This window comes from Lissotriton helveticus, chromosome 3_1, assembly GCF_964261635.1.
Source record: "Lissotriton helveticus chromosome 3_1, aLisHel1.1, whole genome shotgun sequence".
NCBI lineage: Eukaryota > Metazoa > Chordata > Amphibia > Caudata > Salamandridae > Lissotriton > Lissotriton helveticus.
Genome location: NC_136061.1, coordinates 1,866,872,585 through 1,866,893,991, shown reverse-complemented (window position 1 = coordinate 1,866,893,991; position 21,407 = coordinate 1,866,872,585). Strand labels below are relative to the sequence as shown.

The 21,407-nt window shown below is 43.6% G+C and overlaps 1 protein-coding gene across 3 annotated transcripts in view; it reads left to right on the top strand.

Annotated features, from left to right (window-relative positions):
- Window positions 1–21,407, top strand: part of LOC144823924 (uncharacterized) — a 523,537-nt gene that overhangs the window by 413,671 nt on the left and 88,459 nt on the right. For all 3 annotated transcript variants that reach the window (XM_078682843.1, XM_078682842.1, XM_078682844.1), the window contains 2 exons: window positions 11,715–11,795; window positions 15,941–16,048. In XM_078682843.1, the coding sequence (XP_078538969.1) occupies window positions 11,715–11,795; window positions 15,941–16,048 (189 nt within the window). The remainder of the gene's footprint in view (window positions 1–11,714; window positions 11,796–15,940; window positions 16,049–21,407) is intronic.

Here is a 21,407-nt window from a genome sequence, read left to right as displayed (position 1 = left end):
GCATGGTGCCACTTTCTCTGCCTCTGCTATATACCTTTGAGTTTAAATGGGGTGGGTTTTGTTGGCTCTGTAATGTCTGCATTTGTGCAGGGCTTCAGCATGCCTCTCTCTTTTGGGTTGTGACAGGTTGCCTGACTTGGAGCTGGACATGCAGTGCAGCAGTGGGTAGAAGAAGCAGCTGCATTCTTATTGGTCTGATCCAGAGAGGCCACTGTAATGATGATGGGCTAAAAGAAGACCGAGTTGCAAGGTCCCTTCTGAAATGTGCAAGGCGTGTCCCTTTAAGATGATGCCACTTTAGCAGAGTTCAGGCAAGGACTGTTCCACTCAGGGAAGCTGAGGAACCAAGACATTTCTGTACTGATGGTGATTGCTTAGTGCCAAGCCAGCGTACCACAAAGCTGTGAAGCTTACAGGGTCCATGTGGCATGATGTAGCAAGGATGAGAGCTGCTTGTGATATGGGCAGGATCAGACCTGATGTGTTGTACACATCCTTCAGTACCTGTAGTGCAGTGATCATCAACAGACGTGACATATACTTCAGGGAAGGGCATACCTGATAAATCACTCCAGGTGCACAGGAAATGTGAGAGAGCCTCACCTGTGTGGGTATTTGTGAGTGTGGCGCTCATCATAGCCAGTGCTCTCAGTGCCTCCCAAAGTATAGCGATCCAAGTACATCATGGCAAAACAGATTTTCTTCACACCAAAACCTTCTGGCTTGCGCATACAGACTGGTATTGATAACCTACATTTGGCAAGTTTTATACAAGTGGAGTCCTGTTTGGTTTGACATTTTTCAGGGCCTAAGGCAAGAAATATAGAACAATGCTGGGAAGGTTTCGGTCTCCAACCAGTAGCTCGTGAGCTACGGTAGCTCTCCAGCTACCTCTAAGCAGCTCACCTGTGTGAAGCCTAGCTTATTAATTTGGAAAGCTTTTGCTTGGTTGGATTATTATACATATTAAAAAATCTTAAATTATACAACACTAATAATATTAGTAGCTCGCAATGCGTTTCATTGAACATAAGTAGCTCTCAGTACAGAAAAGGTTGGAGACCCTCAGCTGTGGAGGAAACGGTGGTGGAGGTACATGCCATAGTTGCCAATACAGAACAGGAGGTTTAAAGTTTGCAGAATACATTGAAGGTGACGGGATTTTTAGATGCAGAGGCATGATACTGAGTGCAAGCAACAAAACATTTTGGAACTACATACTTCTGGTGGTTCCCTTTTCAAAGACTTTATTCGATTATATTTCATAACCATAAAAGTACGTCAGATCACATAATAATAAATTACTTCATCAAAAAAGAGATTAACATTAATTAAAAAGAAAAAAGAAAGACAATATACACAATATATACATAGGCCAAGGGTTAAAATTGCAAAAAGGAAATCACATAATCATTGTCTCACGTAAGTAAAATATAAAAAAGAAAAGCAAGCAGTGTCTCTGACCATGCTTTTTAGTTAATCAGGATTTGACCCAAGAGTGGTCCAAAATAATTAAAAGTGGGGAAAAATAGCCGCTCCAAAGAAGTCTCAATCTACCCCTCATGTGATTACTTAGCGCTTATTGACATAGAGACGGGACATATAGTGTTCTGGGGTAAAAATCAGTTATGCTCCAGGTGGAAATGGGTCCATCGCCTCTTTGTGGCCGCCATAATTCGAGATGTGGGATGACATATTTGCTCCTAAATTTTACCAGTATCAGATCTCCTGGAATGTCTTTTGGTAAAGGTCCTAGCCAGCCCACCCTTCTGACAGATAGTATAGTACCATCGATGTTGGTTGGCAGAGGTCTATTTTTGCTTAGCCAGAACGTGACTTTATTTGTTAGATCCTTTTGGCTTTCATTTTTCCCTTTGGTCAATTCTGGTGCTCCTGCGAGGACGCACACAAATGGAACGGCCTCCGGTGGCAAATGTAGGAGATTAGTTTTATGTGACGTATTCTCATTGTTTGCCCGTAGCCCCTTGTGCAACCTAGATGCTTTGTTTGGCCCTGATCTGTAATAGGAGCTCAGAGTAGTTGAGCCTCCTTTCGGGAGGTTCAGAGCTGTTTTTTGTGGGTAGGCTAGGTGATTGTGGGTAGTCTTGGATTGTGTGACGGATTCAGTCCTTTCTGTGGCAGATGGGTGCTGTGACTGGGAAGGTTCTGGCAGGTTTTTTGTGGGTGGCGAGTTAGCCTTAATCGCATCCTCGACACCCGTGAGCCTATCCCCTAAGCTGATTACTTTTTCTATCAGGGGTGATATTAACGCTACCAACATACTTTCAATTGAGGCCAATAGAGAAGCCTCAACGGGTGCTGTAGGGGCAGTACTGACAGTGATGGGAGTGTAGGGCAATGAAGAATTGGGTTTTAGTTTCTGTTGCTTTGCCTGACTCCCCATTTGTATTACCCCAACTCTCTTCCTTTTGGTGGAGGAAATCTGTGGTCCCCCTGTAGGTTTGAGAATTGACTCAGATTGTGCTGAAAGAGGAGTAGCCTGGGAGTTATTAATTAGTTGAGATTGGGATTGGCTACAGGGCTCAGAACTAATGGGTGCTATGGTGCAAGTAGGATCGTTGATTTGCATATTACCTGAATCCACAGGGACGTATGTAGTCTTGCATATTTTATTTAATTCATCAAAAAGGGATAAGCTCTGTACTGCATCTGGAGTCTGTATAGGCGAACATATACTAGGGTGACATTCCATAACGGGGGATCGTTCTATTTATTTATTTATTAAATTTATATTGCGCACAGCTACCCGTAATGGGTTTCCCGGCGCCAGGGACAGACTGAAGAAGAAAAGACAGGTGATTGCTGAATAAAGAATACACAGAGCCGTGATCAGTTAAACAACAAAGTTTTCAGTTTTTTGCGAAAAGCAAAAAGATTAGTCTCCATTTTTAGCGCCAGCGGAAGAGCATTCCACATCTTCGGCCCCAAATGGGCAAATGAGCGGCCTCCCATTTTTGCCAAACGAATTCTGGGAACTACAAGGTTGGCTTGATTAGATGACCTGAGGGGACGACAGGGCTGGTAATCCTGAACAAGATTGTGCAGATAAGTGGGGGCAGAGCCCTGTCGAATCTTGAACAGAAGACACAAAGTTTTGAAAGCTACACGGTCGGGAATTTTTAACCAATGAAGGTCACACAGGGCTTGCGTAGCAGACATTCTTCGTGGGACATTGCACAACAGGCGGGCAGCTGAGTTCTGTACAACCTGGAGAACATTCATAGTGGCTTTATCGGCTCCCAAATAAAGCACATTACCGTAGTCGATACGGGACATTACAAGAGCCTGAACACCATTCGACGAGTGGACTCAGGCAACATCCATAGAATCTTCTGCAACCAGCGTAAGGTATTAAAGCAGATTGCAGCGACCTTAGTTGCCTGCTGTCGCATCGAGAGTTTCTCGTGGATTAGAAAGCCGAGGTTACGAGCAACTGGCACGGGGGTAGGCAATGGACCCATGTCACTGGGCCAGTGTCTGGAGCCCCACAGATCTTTGTGTTTGCCAAGTATAATAACCTCGGTCTTTTCACCGTTAAGTTTTAACAGATTAGCCTGCATCCAGGCAGCTACCCGAGAGAGGCCGATTTTAAGGGCAGAGGTATCCTGGACCCTGCTGCCAGACAGGGAAAACACAATCTGCGTATCGTCTGCATATGAGTATATGGACAGACCGGCGTCCTCAACGATAGAAGCAAGGGGTCTGATGTAAATATTGAACAACAAAGGGCTCAATATAGACCCCTGAGGGACGCCGTACGCAGATGGACAGATCGCCGATTCAGCTTTGTTTGAAAAAACCTGGAATGTACGCTCATTAAGAAATGAGGCCAACCAGGCAAGCGCAGATCCAGCAACACCGAGGGAGTGAAGGGACTCCAGTAGAATAGAGTGCGACACGGTATCAAAAGCCGCGCTTAAATCCAAAAGGATAAGCGCAAAGGTCTCACCGCTATCAATACCGTGTCGGAGTCGCTCAGTCACCCCCAGAAGTGCGGATTCGGTGGAATAGTTGGCGCGAAAGCCTGATTGGGATGGATGAAGATATCCTGTTTTTTGAACAAACTCATTTAGCTGGATGTTAATATGGCGTTCTAGTATTTTAGAACAAGCTGGCAGCAGGGATATGGGCCTAAAGTTGGCCAGGTTAGTAATGTCCACACCAGATTTTTTTTGTAAGGGAACGACCATGGCATGTTTCCAAACCTGTTCAACACGCGATTCACTGAGGGAGATGTTGAGTAGCCTCATTAGAAATCTACGTGGTTCAAGGTCGAGTTGCTTTAGTATCTTCATGGGGACAGGGTCCCGGGGAGAGCCTGACCTAATGCTTTTTAGGCATGATAAAAAAGACACATCATCAAATAATTTCCAGTTGTACAGAAACTCAGTGGGAGGAGCAGGGACATTACAACAGAAGCCAAGCAAGGAAGAATCCATAGAAGGTGAAATAGAAGCTAGGGATTGGTGAATGCCCTGAACCTTCGATACAAAAAAGTCTGCAATGTTATTGCAGTGTATGCCATCTAGAGCCGGCAACGCGGGAACAGTGTCAGCACCTGTAAGTTTCTTAACAGTGGCAAAAAGAGTCCGAGGACAATTCTGCACTGAAGTGATGGTAGAGGTAATGTAAGCAGCTTTGGCCCGTTTACAGTTGGCATGATAAGCCTTTAGCCCATCCTTGTAAATCAGTTTAGAGGGAGTGGAATAGGACTTTCTCCACTTCCTCTCCAAAGCTTTACATTTAACACGTTGGATTTTTAACTCATCCGAGTACCAAGGTGCTGGGGGACGCAAGGATCGGAATTTGCTGCCAGAGCAAGGAGCATGAATAGATACTGCATCAGCTAGCCACTTGGAAATAGGGGCATTCAAATTTTGCTCAGTGTTACTGAGAGAAGGGATAGTCTCAGTTAGATGCAGATTAAAAGCAGCTATGTCAATCCTGTCCCATCGATGTGAAGGTTTTGTTTCCTCTACGTAATCATTAGCTATAAAAAGACCGGGCGGTAACACAAAAGGTACAGCGTAATGGTCAGACCATACCAGCGGGCGTGCCGGATGAGAACAATCAAATGGAAGAGTGGAGATGATTGGGTCCAGCAAATGGCCGGCAAGATGAGTAGCTCCAATATTGTAAAGTTTGAGGTTGAAAACCTCAAGATCAGACAAAAACGATTTAGTGAGGGAATTATTGACATCATCTAGATGGATATTTAAATCACCAAGTATGGTGAAATTATTTGATTTCAAGAGTATAGTTGATAGACAATCCACAAGTAAGGGAATCCAAGAAGCAGCATTCCCCGGTGGCCGATAAATTAACAGGCCAGAGAGCGTCAGTTGGGGATTGATCGTGAGTTTAAATAATGCAGCTTCACTACCTGGGAGATGTAACGCCTCCAGTTTACATTGGTAGGTGGATTTGAAAATAATAGCAATTCCACCTCCTTTACCTGAGGGTCTATCCTGATGTACCATAACATAGTTAGGTGGAATCGCTGCGGCGATGTCTGGACCCGAACTACCATGAATCCAGGTCTCGGTCAAAAATAGGGCGTCCGGCGATTCCTCAATTAAGAAATCATAAATGTCTAATTTATTCTTAGGGAGCGATCTACAGTTTAAGCTCCAAAAATGGAGCAAAGAGGGAGGAGAGATACCACCCTTCTTGGCCTTCCTTTTCCCCCTACAGTGTTTAATGTACTGTTGAGTTTTGGAGAGCCGCATTTTGCCAGTGGAAAAACCACAGCCGGAACATAAGAAGTTGTGACAAGGCAGGATACATGTAGCACAATCAATGGAAATACGGGGTCTCAGTGAGTGGAGAATTGCAGATGGATAGCAAACATAGCTATTCCGGTTTAACGTACCTGAGGTCGCGTTGGCAGTTAATAGCCCGGCCTGCAGCCCGTCCTCAGCGCGGACGGGCGCAGACGGGCAGGACTCAGGCACGACTCCGGCTAAGCGAGGGCGACCCATCTGCGCGTCCCGCTGCGCGGTAGAGGAGAGCTTTAAATAGGCCCTCCAGGCCCAGCGCGATCGTGAGGGCGGTCCAAGATGGCGCCCGTCAAAGTTGAAAGTAGCCCAATCAAAGATGGCTCCTGGGCAAAGCAACCCCCGGGACCTGGACTCGCCAAAACGGCGATGTTTATTCCGTTATGTGCGGTGAGAGGGATGGGAGAATGGAAAGCCCAGCCTAATCCCGCTAAAATCAGCAAAAACGAGTAAAAAATGAATAAATTAAATCTATTCTCTCTAGTTCTTTTAAAATGGGGAGAGTTACCCTATTAACGAAATAGTCCATTGTCCCCTTAAGCGAGTGTCTCTGGGACGGAGTATTTCTGGTCTCCTCCTCCCAACGAGTCATAGCACAAGGATTCTGCCAGTTACAATTGGGACTGAATTGATCGGCTGCGTACCGATTCAGCTGTGCTTAGGCTCTGCAGAAGCGGGTAAGGAGCCTGGGGAGTAGCAGTAAATAACAGTACCTTATGTCTTTCGTGTGATCTTACTCCGAGGTCCAGAGTGATGTAAAGAGGGGTGCCCCGTCCCGTCCTCCTCTGGCCTCTGAGGGCCACAGAGGGCCCGCCCTTTGCCCGGGCTTAGCCCGGCGTACCCGCGCACGTCCCGCGGGGACAGGAGGCGCTTCGATGGATGTAGGCGCCTCCTGGCGCAGGCTGTGACGTCCCAGGTGTGCCTCTGCCACCGGGGCACCTGGGGAATGTAGTTTGGGACCGAGTTGCCGTTTCCCTCACGGCGCTCAGAGGGCTCAGCTGTTGTGGTCTGTGGGGCTCTGCCAACACCCCTCCCGTGCTGCCCGGACTGGTTCAGTTTGATTTGAACCCCTTCTGGTGGTTAAAATGGAGAACAGGGTGGAAGATCTAGAGAATGATGCAGGGGCACAAATGGTATCATATTTCCATGTTTAATTGATTTCCTTGTGCAGTAACAGTGAAAAGCTCTGTACTATTTGTCCTTGGCTCTTTTCCTTGGCTTATCCTTTGTAAAGCACATTGACACCCACCGAGATACACTATGTAAGAAGAAAAGCATGAAACCTTGAGTCTTCTGCTAGCACCAGCTGAGTATGTGAAACCATTAGAGACATCCTCACTGGAGGTATTTTATTTATTTTATTTATTTATTTTATTTTTTAAACTTATATGGCGCAAACAGCTACCCAAAAAGGGTTTCCCGGCGCCTAAGAGCACAGCACAGTTGATGGAATAATACAACAGAGGTCGTTCAAGATTACTGATCGAACAACCAGGTCTTTATCTCTTTACGGAACCTGGAATGACTTCCCTCCTTTCGTATATGGAGTGGTAGTGTGTTCCAGATAGAAGGACCCAGATGGGCAAAAGATCTTCCTCCCATCCTGGAGATCTTAAATCTAGGAACACAGAATTTTTCAGCTGATTGAGACCGTAGGTTTCTTTTTGGAATGTAGGGATGGGCAAGTGTCTGAAGATATTTGGGAGCGGTACCTGCTTTGCTTTTAAACATGTAGTTTAGGGCCTTAAATCTAATACGACTTTCCACCCTCAACCAGTGCAGTTCACGCAAATAGGGGGACATGCTGGTGTTTTTAGGTACATAGCAAAGAAGTCGGGCAGCCGCATTTTGTACGAGCTGCAATCTCTTTGTAACTGCCTTGTTTGCACCCAGGTACAGGATGTTCCCGTAGTCAAGCCGGGATGTAATTAAGGCATTGACTACTGTTTTTTGCATGGGGATAGGCAGCATCCAAAGGATCTTCTTGAGCCATTTTATGATGATAAATCAGAGACCCACTACCTTGCTAGCCTGTTGCTTCATGGACAGTGAATTATCCAGAATTACTCCCAAATTTCTTGCATGAGGCACTGGTGTAGGAAGATTCCCCATCTGGGCAGGCCAGTGTGATGTACTCCAGAGATCTGGCTGCTTGCCCAGAAGGAGAATCTCCGTCTTCTCTCCATTTAATTTCAACTGGTTAGTTGTCATCCAATTGAAGATGTTCAGGAGACCATTTTTGAGAAGGGACGAAGATGACGATTAAGAATCAGACAATGAAAAGACAATTTGCGAATCGTCTGCATACGTCATGAAGGTGAGGCCCGCTTTTTCCACTAGGTCTGCTAGGGGTCTGAGATAGAGATTGAAAAAAAGCGGGCTGAGGATTGAGCCCTGTGGCACTCCATGGGGGGAGTTGAAATGCCCAGAGCATGCAACAGCAGATGCTATTTGGTATGTCCGTTGGCTCAAGAAGGATCTAATCCATTGCAGGGCAGTTCCACAGATTCCATTTTTTTCAAGCGTGGTGAGTAGCCTTTTATGCGACACAGTGTCAAAGGCTGCGCTTAAGTCGAGTAAAATAAGCGCAACCGTATGACCGTCGTCAAGGAGTTTCCTAATGGTTTCAGAGACTCCCAATAAAGCAGTTTCCGTAGAGAAACCCGCTCGGAATCCTGACTGGGTAGGATGAAGAAGAGCGTTTTCTTCTGAGAAAAGGGTGAGGGCTGAGTGCACATGTCTTTCTAAACATTTGGAAAAGGCTGGGAGGAGTGAGATGGGCCTATAATTGGCTAATTTTTCCGGATCTGCTGTGGGTTTTTTCAACAGTGGGGTCACTATGGCATGTTTCCATAGGGTAGGTACTGTGGCGAGCTCTAGAGACGAGTTTAAAGTGTCTACAATAATTTCAAGGGCGGGCGTGTCCAATAATTTTATTATATTGATGGGAATGGGATCCTGTGGAGAACCAGATTTAATCGTCTTCATGATGGAAATAAGAGTGTCGATTGTAATGGGTGGCCATTTTTGTAGGGTCTGATTAACGGTCGGAGTATACTCCCACTCTTCCTTAGAAGCAGTGTCAAGATTGTTCTTGTCTATCTCAGTAATTAATTTGTCGATTTTATCGGAGACAAATTGGGCTAGGTCCTGACATTGCTTTTCATTTAATGGGCACGATGGGGCTGTAGTTTGAGCCCCAGCAAGATCTTTGACCGTGTTGAACAGTGTTTTAGCTTTATTTACAGCTCTCGTGATGGTATTGGCTACATACGCGGCACGTGCTTTTTTACATGCGGTATGGTAAAGATTTCTAGCTGTATGATACCTAGTTTTTTTGTCAGGGTCGAAATCTTTTCGCCATACTCTTTCCAGTGTCTTACATTTTGTTTTTTCCTCTTTAAGTGAGTCATTAAACCATGGGGCGGGGGGACGATGTGTATTACCCTTGGTATTAGGGGTGGGTAGACAGGATTCAGCCGCATTGGTAAGCCATTGCTGGGTGGCAATAGCAATACTTTCCATAGTTTGGTTCTTATTAGGCGGGTTCATACTGAGTTCTATGTTAAGTTTAGAGATATCTAAGGATTTCCAGTTTTTCCTTAGTGAGGCCGGCAACATAGTTTGGTCAGTGGAGGTAATGAGTGGTTTAAGATTAAATTTAATTAAAAAATGGTCTGACCAACACACAGGGAAAGTGTCCTTCCAGGTGAGTTGAGAGAGGTTCGAGAATAATGGGTCAAGTAAATGTCCTGCCTTATGGGTAGGTCCTGAGTTGAGGAGATGGATATTTAGTGCTGTAAGATCTTCTAGCAAATTGACACCTGTCTTATTTGATTTGTCTTCTAGATGAAGATTTAGGTCTCCAATAATAGAGACATTTTTTGATGCTAAAAGAAAAGGGGTGATATGATTGGCCAATTCAGCAGCCCATTTAGTGCCGTTTCCGGGAGGCCGGTACATAAGAATGCCAGACAATGTGAAGTTGGGATTTAAACAGATTTAAAAAAATGCAGCTTCACACTCAGGGACTACTAGTGGCTCGAACGTGCAGGTACATTTTTTGTTCTAAACAATAGCAATTCCACCCCCCGTTTTGCGGATTCTATCCAACCTGACAATCGCGTAGTTGGAAGGAAGGGCCATAGCTACGTCAGGACCAGAGCCTGCATGTAGCCAGGTTTCTGTGAGGAATAATGCACTGGGTTTGTCATACATTAACAGGTCAAAAATGTCTAGCCTGTGCATGGGTAAGGAACGACAATTTATACTATAGAACAAAAAAATTTCAACGGTAGGAAGGGGCTGATTGAGTAGCTTCCTACGTCTAGTTCTACGAGGGGGATAGGGTTGGAAGGATGAAATAGTACAACTGCAATTAGGGCAGGTGGCTATTCCCGTGTGTGGGATTTCGAGTAAAGTACAGTTGTCATTTAGAATAGGGCGCAGTGCTTTAATCTGGTCAGGTGACATTACCTGTATAGGCCTAGCTTGGTGGGCATGGCCATCTGCCCTGTGCCCCGTCCTGACACGGACGGGCACAGACGGGCTAGACTTAGGCGTGTCTTCGGCGCGGGGTCGGCGCGGGTGCTGCGCGTCACCGCTGCGCGTGTTAGGCATCGCCAGTATTTTGTAGGGGCCGTGCTAGCGATCAGCACCGCCTCCCCACACTCTAAACCAATCACTGCCCGGCACCGGGAAGGAACCCGGAAGTAGGTAGCGCCCTGCACCCTCCACAACAAACCAGCCTAACGCTTGCGGTGGACCGGGGTAGCAGGGGCGGCAAGGATCGCCACAGAGAGGTTAGTAGAGTGCAATAGGTTTTAAAAGAGCAATAAGGTTTTAAAAGGCAAAGTACATAAATTCACATACAATTTTAAAAAGTAGCTTGGTCGCGCTTAGTGCAATTAGTAAATCAATCCACACAGGAGCGCGGTCAGCATCCAGGTCGCGCTGTGAGCAATGACTGAATGCGCGTGTCTTTAGAAAGAACGCCTGATTCACTGGGGCTTTGTAGGGGCCGTGCTAGCGATCAGCACCGCCTCCCCACACTCTAAACCAATCACTGCCCGGCACCGGGAAGGAACCCGGAAGTAGGTAGCGCCCTGCACCCTCCACAACAAACAAGCCTAACGCTTGCGGTGGACCGGGGTAGCAGGGGCGGCAAGGATCGCCACAGAGAGGTTAGTAGAGTGCAATATGTTTTAAAAGAGCAATACTGGTGTTACAGGTAACTAACTTCTTTTCCTTCTTCTTACGCTTGTTTGTCGCCTGATGTGACCTGATCACAGGTTTGCACAAACCTTTGTATATCCTCCTGTACTGCAAACGGTGCACATCTGCAATCAGTAACACCACCCGTTTGCCAAATCCAGGACACTGCAGTGTGAAATTAAAATAGCAAAATGATGTAGAAAATCAATTATATCACAGTCCAATATTTCAGAACGTGTCGAGGAATATGTGTCTTTGCATTCTTTTTATTACAGCTTTCAATTAAGTTTTTAGTTAGGCCATTAAGCTATAGCACAGAACAAATGTGGGAAAATTGGAAATATTACCAAGAGAACTTTCCCAAAATGATACCTTTTTTAATAACCTAAGATGAATTTAGATCTCACTCATCTCTGCAAATAGGAAAGTTGAGAACATTCTGTGGCTCATTGACTTTCCCGTTTAGAAATAAAAGACTAAACTGATCTTGCAGCCAGGATAGAGAATCTGTGGGTTAAAGATCTTGTGGCAAAGCTCTCGGTGTATGTCTAGCCTCACACCGTCAGATCTCACAAACGGACCTTTAATGCTCTGTAGGGCTTAATCATTGTTATGAAAAAAATGAAATTGTGATTATTTGTATTAAAGCTTTACCATCAGTAGACCTGCCTGCCTAACACTGCCCCTATGTTTAAATTGCAGCAAAAGCTTCAAGAAATTGAAAGAGTGGACAAATGGCTGAAAATGCTGAAGAAGTGGACAAAATACAAAAATAGTGAAAAGGTGATGTTAAAAGTTTCACTGGAGATCAGCACCACGAGTTGATTAAGACCAGAATGCAAATAAGTCCTGTACACTCACCTCTGCAATCAATACTCTGTACTGCAGCAGCATCCCTCACTTTCGATATTGAAATTCTAAAATGGTTGCCTCCCGTCCTCCACATTTTCATTATATTTGTTTTCTCTTTTCAGTGGATTGTTTTGTAGCAAAGAGATTTTTGTTAGTTTTTTTTTTTAATCAAATGGCTCTCCTGGCAAGTGACCTATCCAGGAGTGGATTTACATTTAATCCATTCCTTTCGTCGATTGCAAGATGGGCCTACCTGCTTAAAAGGCTTAAGAGTCAGTTCCCTGCTCCTTTAAGGTGACTTAACTGTTCGCATTCATCCTTATGAACATCCCAGTGGGTAAATAATATTTCTAAAGCTGTGTTTTGCAGAACACTCTGTGCTGCTGCTTCACTCTCCCATTTTCAGGTAAACAAACTCTTGATCTTGTTTAGATCAGGCAGCCAGGAGCTAGACAAGCGCTAAATGTGCATATTTCCGGCTGTCTGAGCTGAACTTTGTCAGGCTGAGGATTCCACAACCCTGGAGGCGTGACCTCCTCAACCTGGTAAAAGTGCCTCGAGGCCCTCATCCTCGTGATGTGGGAGAGTGTCAATGATGGCCTCAGACCTGAGCACTTCAGTATTAAGCCCTTGAGTGCCCAGGGCCGAGCGTCAATCAGTGACACCCTTCACAGAGTAGAGTGAGGTCAGTAGTCTCACTAACCCCATCCTACTCTGCAACGAGTGAGGGACTGCTGCCTTCCCTCACTGACTGGTCTTAGGTCAGCCAACGGGTCAAGGCAGCAGTCCTGACCCTCCTGGGACCTCCGAGGCTTCCCTCTCTACAGTGAAGGTAAGTTTTATGTTTTTTTATGTTTGACGCCTGCGTTTATTTATGAATGTATATGTATTTGTGATTGAGTGTTGTAAATGTGTGTGTGTGTGTGTGCATGTATGGTGCCACCCACCCCCCACTCTGGTGAAATTACCTGCTGCCATTGCAAATATAAACACTAATTATTGTTTACAAATATGCAAAGCAATTTCAACTTCACGGAGATTGAGGCAACCGGGACTGCACTCATCTATTTGTGAGGACAAATACGATTTGTTTTTGGTGCACTGAACCAGAAGTTCAACTCCCCTACACTTCCTAGGTTTAAAAAAACCTTAACTATCGATCAACTATATTGGTTCAGCACCCATCAATGTAACATGCAACTGGTTTTTCTTTTCAGTAGAGTTCAGCAAAAAACAATTTGAATGGTGTAACACAAATTCTCCGTTTTCATTTTTACAAAACGTCAATTGGACATATGTATTTCATGATCCTTTATTCTTCATCTTCACAGTCAATAAAAACATGTGGGCAATGTGTTTCGTCCTCTCGGACTTCTTCAGGGCTTTCAATGTGATTATTCCACATTTGCAAAGGGCCTGGCCCTGCAACCAACTCCTGCTTCATACAGCCATCTGTTCAAAGCAGGGAAGGGCCGACAGTGGAGTATTGGGAGCAGGGGCTGATTCATGGAAGTGAATGTAGAACATCCTCATCAATTGTTCGTTCAGTCAGATGTCATGCCTGCACCTCTGACCTCTGACTCATGAATAAATGAATTATATATGTATGTCATTCATTTTTATGAAATTAAAACCATGTTTAAACAGCTCAGTTGTGTTTCCGAAATAAAACCACAATCCTCCAGTTAGGGTTAACTCCGCAAACTATACTTCAAACACCTGCCATGGTAATTATAACTCTACTGCAGGTGCACTGCTCATGTCCTTGATGTAACAGATGACTTCAGAAATGATATGACATATGTCCTTACCTTTAACGTTATTAATGACATATGAATATACATAATAACTACTTTGAATGTATGTTGAAATGTGAAGAAGTGAGTTATGACTTGCATGACAGGTGTGTGAGCAAGGTTTCAGAGCAAACCATAACTGGGGTTTTTCGGTTTGATTTTGCAACCATAACTGATCCTTTACTGTCATTTTTGTAAGTGAATTTCAGATGTATTTTAAACACATACTAAGGAGGTTTGACCAAAGCTAAGCATAACTTCGTATTAGCTGTGCTTTTTTCCTAGATGGAAATACATAAGTGTTTTACTGATGGTTTAGTGGAAAATGTGATTGGTGTGTGGTAGGTGTGGTGGTGAATGATAATACTTCTGTATCATGTTGCTGCCTATCCCTATTCTACGCGGCTTTCAACTGTGCACAGCTGGCGTTCTGTGCAAGGCCTAGCCATGGTCTGTCTCTGCACAGACTAACCTCATGCTTAACCACTTCTGCCTTTGATCGTATGCAAGAGTCGTTTGCCACAAGCAGCCAAACGTAGAAGCAGACATTCATCCGGTTCACATGCAGTTTACAAGTTAAAGCCAATTCTGGTATCACAGTTCTGAACAAGTCTGTTAAATGATGCCAAAGTCATTAGCAGATCAAAATAGTTTTTATTCCCTTTTTAAGTGTACCCCCTTATTAGATGTGCATGAAGCCTGGGATCCCTGCACTGTCATAGCATCAGAAAACTAATGCACATTCCTGATTAAAGTTTTGCTAATTTGTCAAAGGGTACCAATGTTATTAGCAAATGAAACATGTCTGCCACCCTTGATGGGCTCGCAAGATCGCATTATATCAGAAGTAAATTAATCTGGCAAAGAGCCTTCCAAATTTCATGCACATCTATAAAATGGCAACAAATGTGTTAGTAAATAAAATCCCCCATTAACTTTGCCCCCCACCTTATTGCATCTTATTGAAACCAGAAATCTAACTTGGTAACAGCTTGCAAAATGTCTTACAGAGACATTAAACAGCACCTAAGTTGGCAGCAAATGAGCACTTTTTTAATCGCCCACACCCGTTTAAACGTGCTCCGACTTTCTGGATTGGCATGAAACTCAACATATCAGGAGTAAGCTGAATATGCTAAGTGTCTACCAAGTGTTGTGCAGATCTGTGAACGTGCACCAAAGTTACTTGCAAATCAATCCTTTTTTGAAAACCTCATCCCTACTTTGGCCCTTATCTGCATTAAACTTGAGACTCTGCTCTGGGCTTAACTTGCACACAGGCTGCCAAATGTCATACAGATTCCCATGAATACTTTTTTGCCCCCATGTTTTTTTATTTTGACTCCCTCAATGGATCTGCACGACACTTGTCAGGCCCATAGAAGACTAAACATGCTAAATGTTTGCCAGATTTCTTGGTTAAATCTTCCTGGTAAAGATGTACATATTTTAAAAAGCCATTAACCAAACTAAACATGCTAGTAGTCTGCCATATTTCGTGCAGTTTTGTCAAACGTCGCTAAAATTATAGGCAAATCAAAAAACACATTTTCAACAGAAAGGATATTTCTGTAATGTCACCCTTTGCAGCCTATCAACATCTTTTTAAAATGCTAATATAAAAAAAGTGACCATATTTATACTAATTCAAGCAAAGCCACTCCTCTGAGTAAACTCCAACTTTTATCCCAAGGTTGGTGTAATTCTGTTCAGCGTTTTTTGCTTTAGAAGGGAGCAACGTTTCCGAAGAGAGCTAAAACTGAAAACACCCATTTATTTACGGCCCTAATTGTACCCACTCATATAGTTCCGCACAAAAATGAGCATCCCTAAAGTATCTAAGATTTACTTTCTTCTAAGTTATGTGCAGGTTCGTCAAATCAAGTCTGAATTGTAAGCAAAAAAAGTGTTGCCTTTAAAGTCGATACTCCGGCCTTACCACAACTGGAATGAAATGAAATGAAATGAAATGAAAATGAGATTTGTAAAGCGCTGCAGCTGCCCTCAGGCGTCCAGGCGCTAAAACTAGAAGAGTGCCATCAGAAGAAAACAGAGGGTTCTAATTACTGAAACAAAGGAGTTTTAAGCTGCTTCCAGAAGCTGGATAAATTAGGGTTGTTTCCCTATCTGAATGACAAAATAGAATAATATGATGATGAAGAGTATCACGTGCTAACAAATAGAGAATCAGACCATCCCAGCAATCGTTTTTCCTAATTCACTATCCTGTGAGATGTTAGTGATGTGGTGCATGGCTCATGTCCTCGTTCCCTTTCACAGATGTTCCGCAGGGTGTACAAAGGGATCCCGCTCATGGTGCGAGGCCAGGTCTGGTCACTCTTGTTGGACATTGAAACGCTCAAGACAGAGAACGAAGGAAAGTACGAGGTGAGCGAGTGTTACATAGAAATGAGCACCTTTGCAGCCAGCTCTGGTTTAAAGTCCTTTATGCAAATTTGTGCTTGCATGTTTCCTGGCACCTTTTCTGAGGTCTCTGTGTCCTTTTCAACTGATCTGTATCTTTTCTGCTGCTGTTAAATTATTGAATGCTCATTGACACAGGAGGCTCAACTCAACATGTGGGTCTTCAGACTACCTTCATTGCAAGGTGCATTCCCCTTGGTAGACATATGAAATTTCTCACAAACTATGCCTTAAATTATTTTACAAATCAAAGGGTCATCCTATGATTTTATTACAGTTAAGCTGGCTGAGCCGTTCATCCCCAGTATGCATGCAAAATCCAATATTGTTACTTCTAGCGTATTTATCTTCATAATTGTATACCCCAATTCCACCTCCTTGACCATCACATGCAGGTAAGCTTCTCCTTTGGGATGCCTGCCACCCACGATTTTGCAGCTCTTCTCCCTTTCTCTTCATTAAAGGAATATTGACTGTTTCTCCAAGCCCTGTAGTGTGAGTACTTCATACAGACTGCCTTCGCACTCACTTCTGTTGCAGCAAACAGTGCTCTGCATCACAACCAAGGGTATGATATCAACTGCGCTTCTCTGTGTCTATCAAACTGCCACAGTGACACCATAGGCTGTCCGATAATGTGGAACGCGGCCAGGTACACCTGCCATGGTTTTATAAATCAGGCTCATGGACGTCAAGGTCTTGTGTGCTAAAAATACAACATTTTGAAATAAATAAATATTTTCTGAGAGCAGGAGTAAAATGATATGTGGACTTTCCAAATACATCCTTTAGCAATTGAGAGGCAAAGTATAACCTTGTTTATTTGTTGTTTTAATCAAGCAATGCTGCTGAGGCCAAGTGGTTACTAACAATCACACACATAATTCAATCTATACTTACGTGGAAGCATGCTATCTCAGTATAAAAACCTGTCTCTAATTTCCTTATTACCACCGAGGTCTGAGGTCTCTAGTTACCTGTGATAAGAAAATGTTACAGCTGCTTAACTATATTAACTTATTAAAGTTGAGTTGTGACGTCATATTGCCTGCTGCCAACGCCAGAAGGCAAGGTGAAACAAGCATTTATAATGCAACAGGTCTCGTAATTGCTTAACTTTGAGCTATTGGCATTGTAAATGGCAAGGCCTTTTATAATATTAAAAGGCATTGTCATTTAAAATACCAATCGTTTAAACTTTTGCAAAAGCGATACCTATTGCAGAGACCAGTGTCTGCTAAGCGGGTGCCGCGCTTACTATTAAAGTAAAAAAATAAAAGTGAGACAGAGGGCAGTGTCCCTAAAGCGGGCAATCCGCTCGGTTTTAAAGTAAAGAAAAATAAACAAACAAACAGAGCATGGTGTCCCTGAAGCGGGCTCCGGGTTCAGTATGAAAGTTTAAAAAACAATTAAATGAAACAGAGCGCGGTGTCCCTGAAGCGGACGCCGCGCTCTACATGAAAGTTTAAAAAGAAAATGTGAAACTGAGTGCGGTGTCCCTGTAGCGGGTGTCACTCTCAGCATGCAAGTTAGAGCGGCTTAGCGCTTTATAGTAAAAGCGGCCATCATTGTCCTATATGGGTGCACTGCAAATACAAAAAAGCAGCTGCCATTGTCCCCATCAGTGTCAATAAACAAAATAGTGCTCACCCACTAGATAAAGCAGACCATGTAACAAGCCAAGTAAAAGGTACACAATTCATGAGTGTTAGCGCTGTTCAGTTTTGACTGCACAATTTGTGGCAGAACAGTGAGCAGATGGCAGGGAACACACCTTGCTCATTAGATAATACTTCAAGACAAACTTAAGGAGACCTTCCGAACCAGGTACATCTTAAGAATTTCGGGGGCCCTGGCCCAAAGGTATTTTGGGACCCATGTTTGTAACAGCTTTGAATTTATGATCCAATTTCAGCTCTATGATGCCCCCTTTGCCAAGTCACTGAGAGTGCACAGACACAATTGTCCAAATTCTAAATGTGTTTAGATCTAATATTCAGATATAGTGATGTGTTTTTTCAATATAACAGCACAGCAGCCCCTCATAAAAATTACAGCAAATATTCTCTGTGACACCCTCTTATTTCTCAAATGCGAGGGCCTTTTTTGATATAAAAGAAACTGTTTTTAGTAATGTCGCATGAATCATAAACACAACATTTCTCTGCAAAATGTCTGTAATCCACTCACGCATCACACACATTAAAAATAAATTAAAAGAAAAAGGTATTTAAAACACTCTGTTTAAGAAGTATTCAAGGTCATTAGAACACGACTCTATGCAGAGGCGGCTCTATCAGGAGGCCCCCTTAAAGGCTGTGGCTCTGGGCCAGCGCCCACTTTTCCCATGCCTTAAAACGACTCTTGCCCGAACTGGTAAATGTTAGTGCATTTCCCCCGCTTCACTGTAAGGACGGCTCTTCTCCTGAAAAGGTGATTCGGCACAGCCGCCCTGCCTCAGAGGGGCGAAATGCACTGAAGCCAGCGGACCTCCAAACACCGCACAAGCATGAAACTGAGCTCTGGCTCATGTGAGGCCACGGTCTGTTCATAGACTTTGCCAGGATGGCTAAATATTCTACCAGAGAAATAGGACAGGATAGACTACTTCAGAATAATAATACTAAAAAATAATAGCAAACAGTAGTAATAATAATAATTTGTTTATTTGGTTTACAAAAATTATGCAAACATTAAGAAGGTATTTACAATCACATATAACCTTATTTTTAGGTCGAGCCTAGCGCAGCGCGCATGCACTGCTCTAGGTAAAACAACCTCTTGGAATCACTCAGGACTCAGGACACACTTGTGCATGTGTATTTTTGGGTGCTTTTTTCCTATTGGGCTTTGCGTGCAAAGACAGCAAGCAATTGGGCAAAGGCGGGTGTATGTCCTACCTTTTGCAGGAATTGTAGACGCCCATGGCCTACGGCTTGCGGTTGCGTGCAGTGTGCCATCTGTTTTTCTGCAGCGGCGGGTACAAGCGCACGCGCACACCACTCCCGGGCTTGTTATCTGCGTGTGTGCGCCACTGCTCCTTCCGTAAGTGTCTGCACTATCAGCCCCTGCCCATCTGCCTCGGGCCTCTTCCTGTGTTTGCGCTTCTTTCAGGAGATAGCTTTGTGGCGTGATAGTCAGCAAGAGAGGAGCGCAGCAAATACTGAGGGCAGAGGCTGGAGAAGTAAAGAGGTTACACACTCGCTGCAGAAGCACGAACTATGTAAACGCCGCGCGCTACCTGCTGGTGCTTCGGGCCCGACATGACTTCAAAGATGAATAAGGGGGCCTGAGCTTTCACCTCAGCTTCGGGATGTTGTAATAACCACAATTGAGGATTGGTAACAGTTATTATGAGCGCTCAGCATGTAAAGGTACTTGTAATTATTCAATAGTAACTGTTAGGGGCTCAGGTAGAAGGAAGTCGGTTACCACGACTTAAAGAAAACCAACATGTGATTCTAAACTATACAAATTTCTTCCGAGAACTCAATGTTCAAATTATCAGTCCTTTGGTGGTCAAATTTTCAATTTATTTTCTTCATTGAAAAATTCTACTTTTCCATAATGTTATGACGCAGCCATGTTATGACGCATCCAACACGTGTTTCGTCCGGTCTGTATCGACCTTTGACTTCTTCAGGGCTGCAACCCAAATAATAACATGTATGTATTCAGAATTAACTTCATAAATAATAGTACATTTAGTTACAACCTTATTCACAAGTTATCACATTTAAAAAAAACAGTTATTAATACATCATCTATCAAGGGTTATTCATAATACATTAGATTCTAAACCAAATTCACTCTCTAAACACCTCGGTCATACATTTCTAATCTGATATAATACATGTAATCTCCAAAAAGTCAACTTATTCTTGAGTCAGAATACAAGTTCCATCCTTATGTCACTCAATGTGGTCTGTTTGAGCTACAGTACACCCACATAACATTTTATTATTATTATTTTTTAATGGATAATTAAATAGCTCGGAGCACTAACGATAACTTTGTTTGCAGAAAGTGCCAATTAAGATGTCAAGCAGTGAACTAGAGGCATAATAAGACGGGTGAGATTATTATCTTTTAACTATATATATCACACCAATAGTGATGGACAGAATAACATAGCAGATAAGACTAATGTTATGTGGGTGTACTGTAGCTCAAACAGACCACATCGAGTGACATAAGGATGGAACTTGTATTCTGACTCAAGAATAAGTTGACTTTTTGGAGATTACATGTATTATATCAGATTAGAAATGTATGACCGAGGTGTTTAGAAGAATAAGTTGACTTTTTGGAGATTACATGTATTATATCAGATTAGAAATTTATGACCGAGGTGGTTAGAGAGTGAATTTGGTTTAGAATCTAATGTATTATGAATAACCCCTGATGGATGATGTATTAATAACAGTTTTTTTTTTTTAATGTGATAACTTGTGAATAAGGTTGTAACTAAATGTACTATTATTTATGAAGTTAATTCTGAATACATACATGTTATTATTTGGGTTGCAGCCCTGAAGAAGTCAAAGGTCGATACAGACCGGACAAAACACGTGTTGGCTGCGTCATAACATGGCTGCGTCATAACATTATGGAAAAGTAGAATTTTTCAATGAAGAAAATAAATTGAAAATTTGACCACCAAAGGACTGATAATTTGAACATTGAGTGCTCGGAAGAAATTTGTATAGTTTAGAATCACATGTTGTAATAACCACATTGGGCCCAGCCGTTCTCCTGCAAATGTATCCAAGTACTGCAGAGGAGTACGTGCCACCGAGAGCGAGGCCTGTCAGTTGCAATCGCAGCTACTGCTACCCAGACACCAGCATGAAAGGAGCTTCAGAGAGCGAGGGCACCACGAGGGCAGGCCAGGGTAGAAGCATGGGTGTGTGTATTGAACCTACTTTCATAACGCAGCTTTCATCCCAAGACCCACAATACTCCTTTCATGCTCAACACCGTGATCACTTGCCACTTCCGTTTGTGATGCAAGACTCTCTGGCAGCATGTCTGTGGCCGCCCTGGTAGTGTGCAGAGTACACCTTGAAAGTGCTCAACAGTGCCACTGCCCTGGCGTTCATACTTCTCGGGAATAAAGTAGTGTGGCTGGCTTCTAACGTAGATCATCGCTTATGTCATACCCCCACCCCACGCTCATTGGCATAACTGGGGCCTCCATACAGGATGTGCTAACGGATCCCAAAGTCTCCCATAGCTCACATCCATTGGCCTTGGGTTGCATGAATCCCCTCTTGAATGGTCCCTTGCCTGCGGTGTCATTGTTAACCCCTGCATCATGATA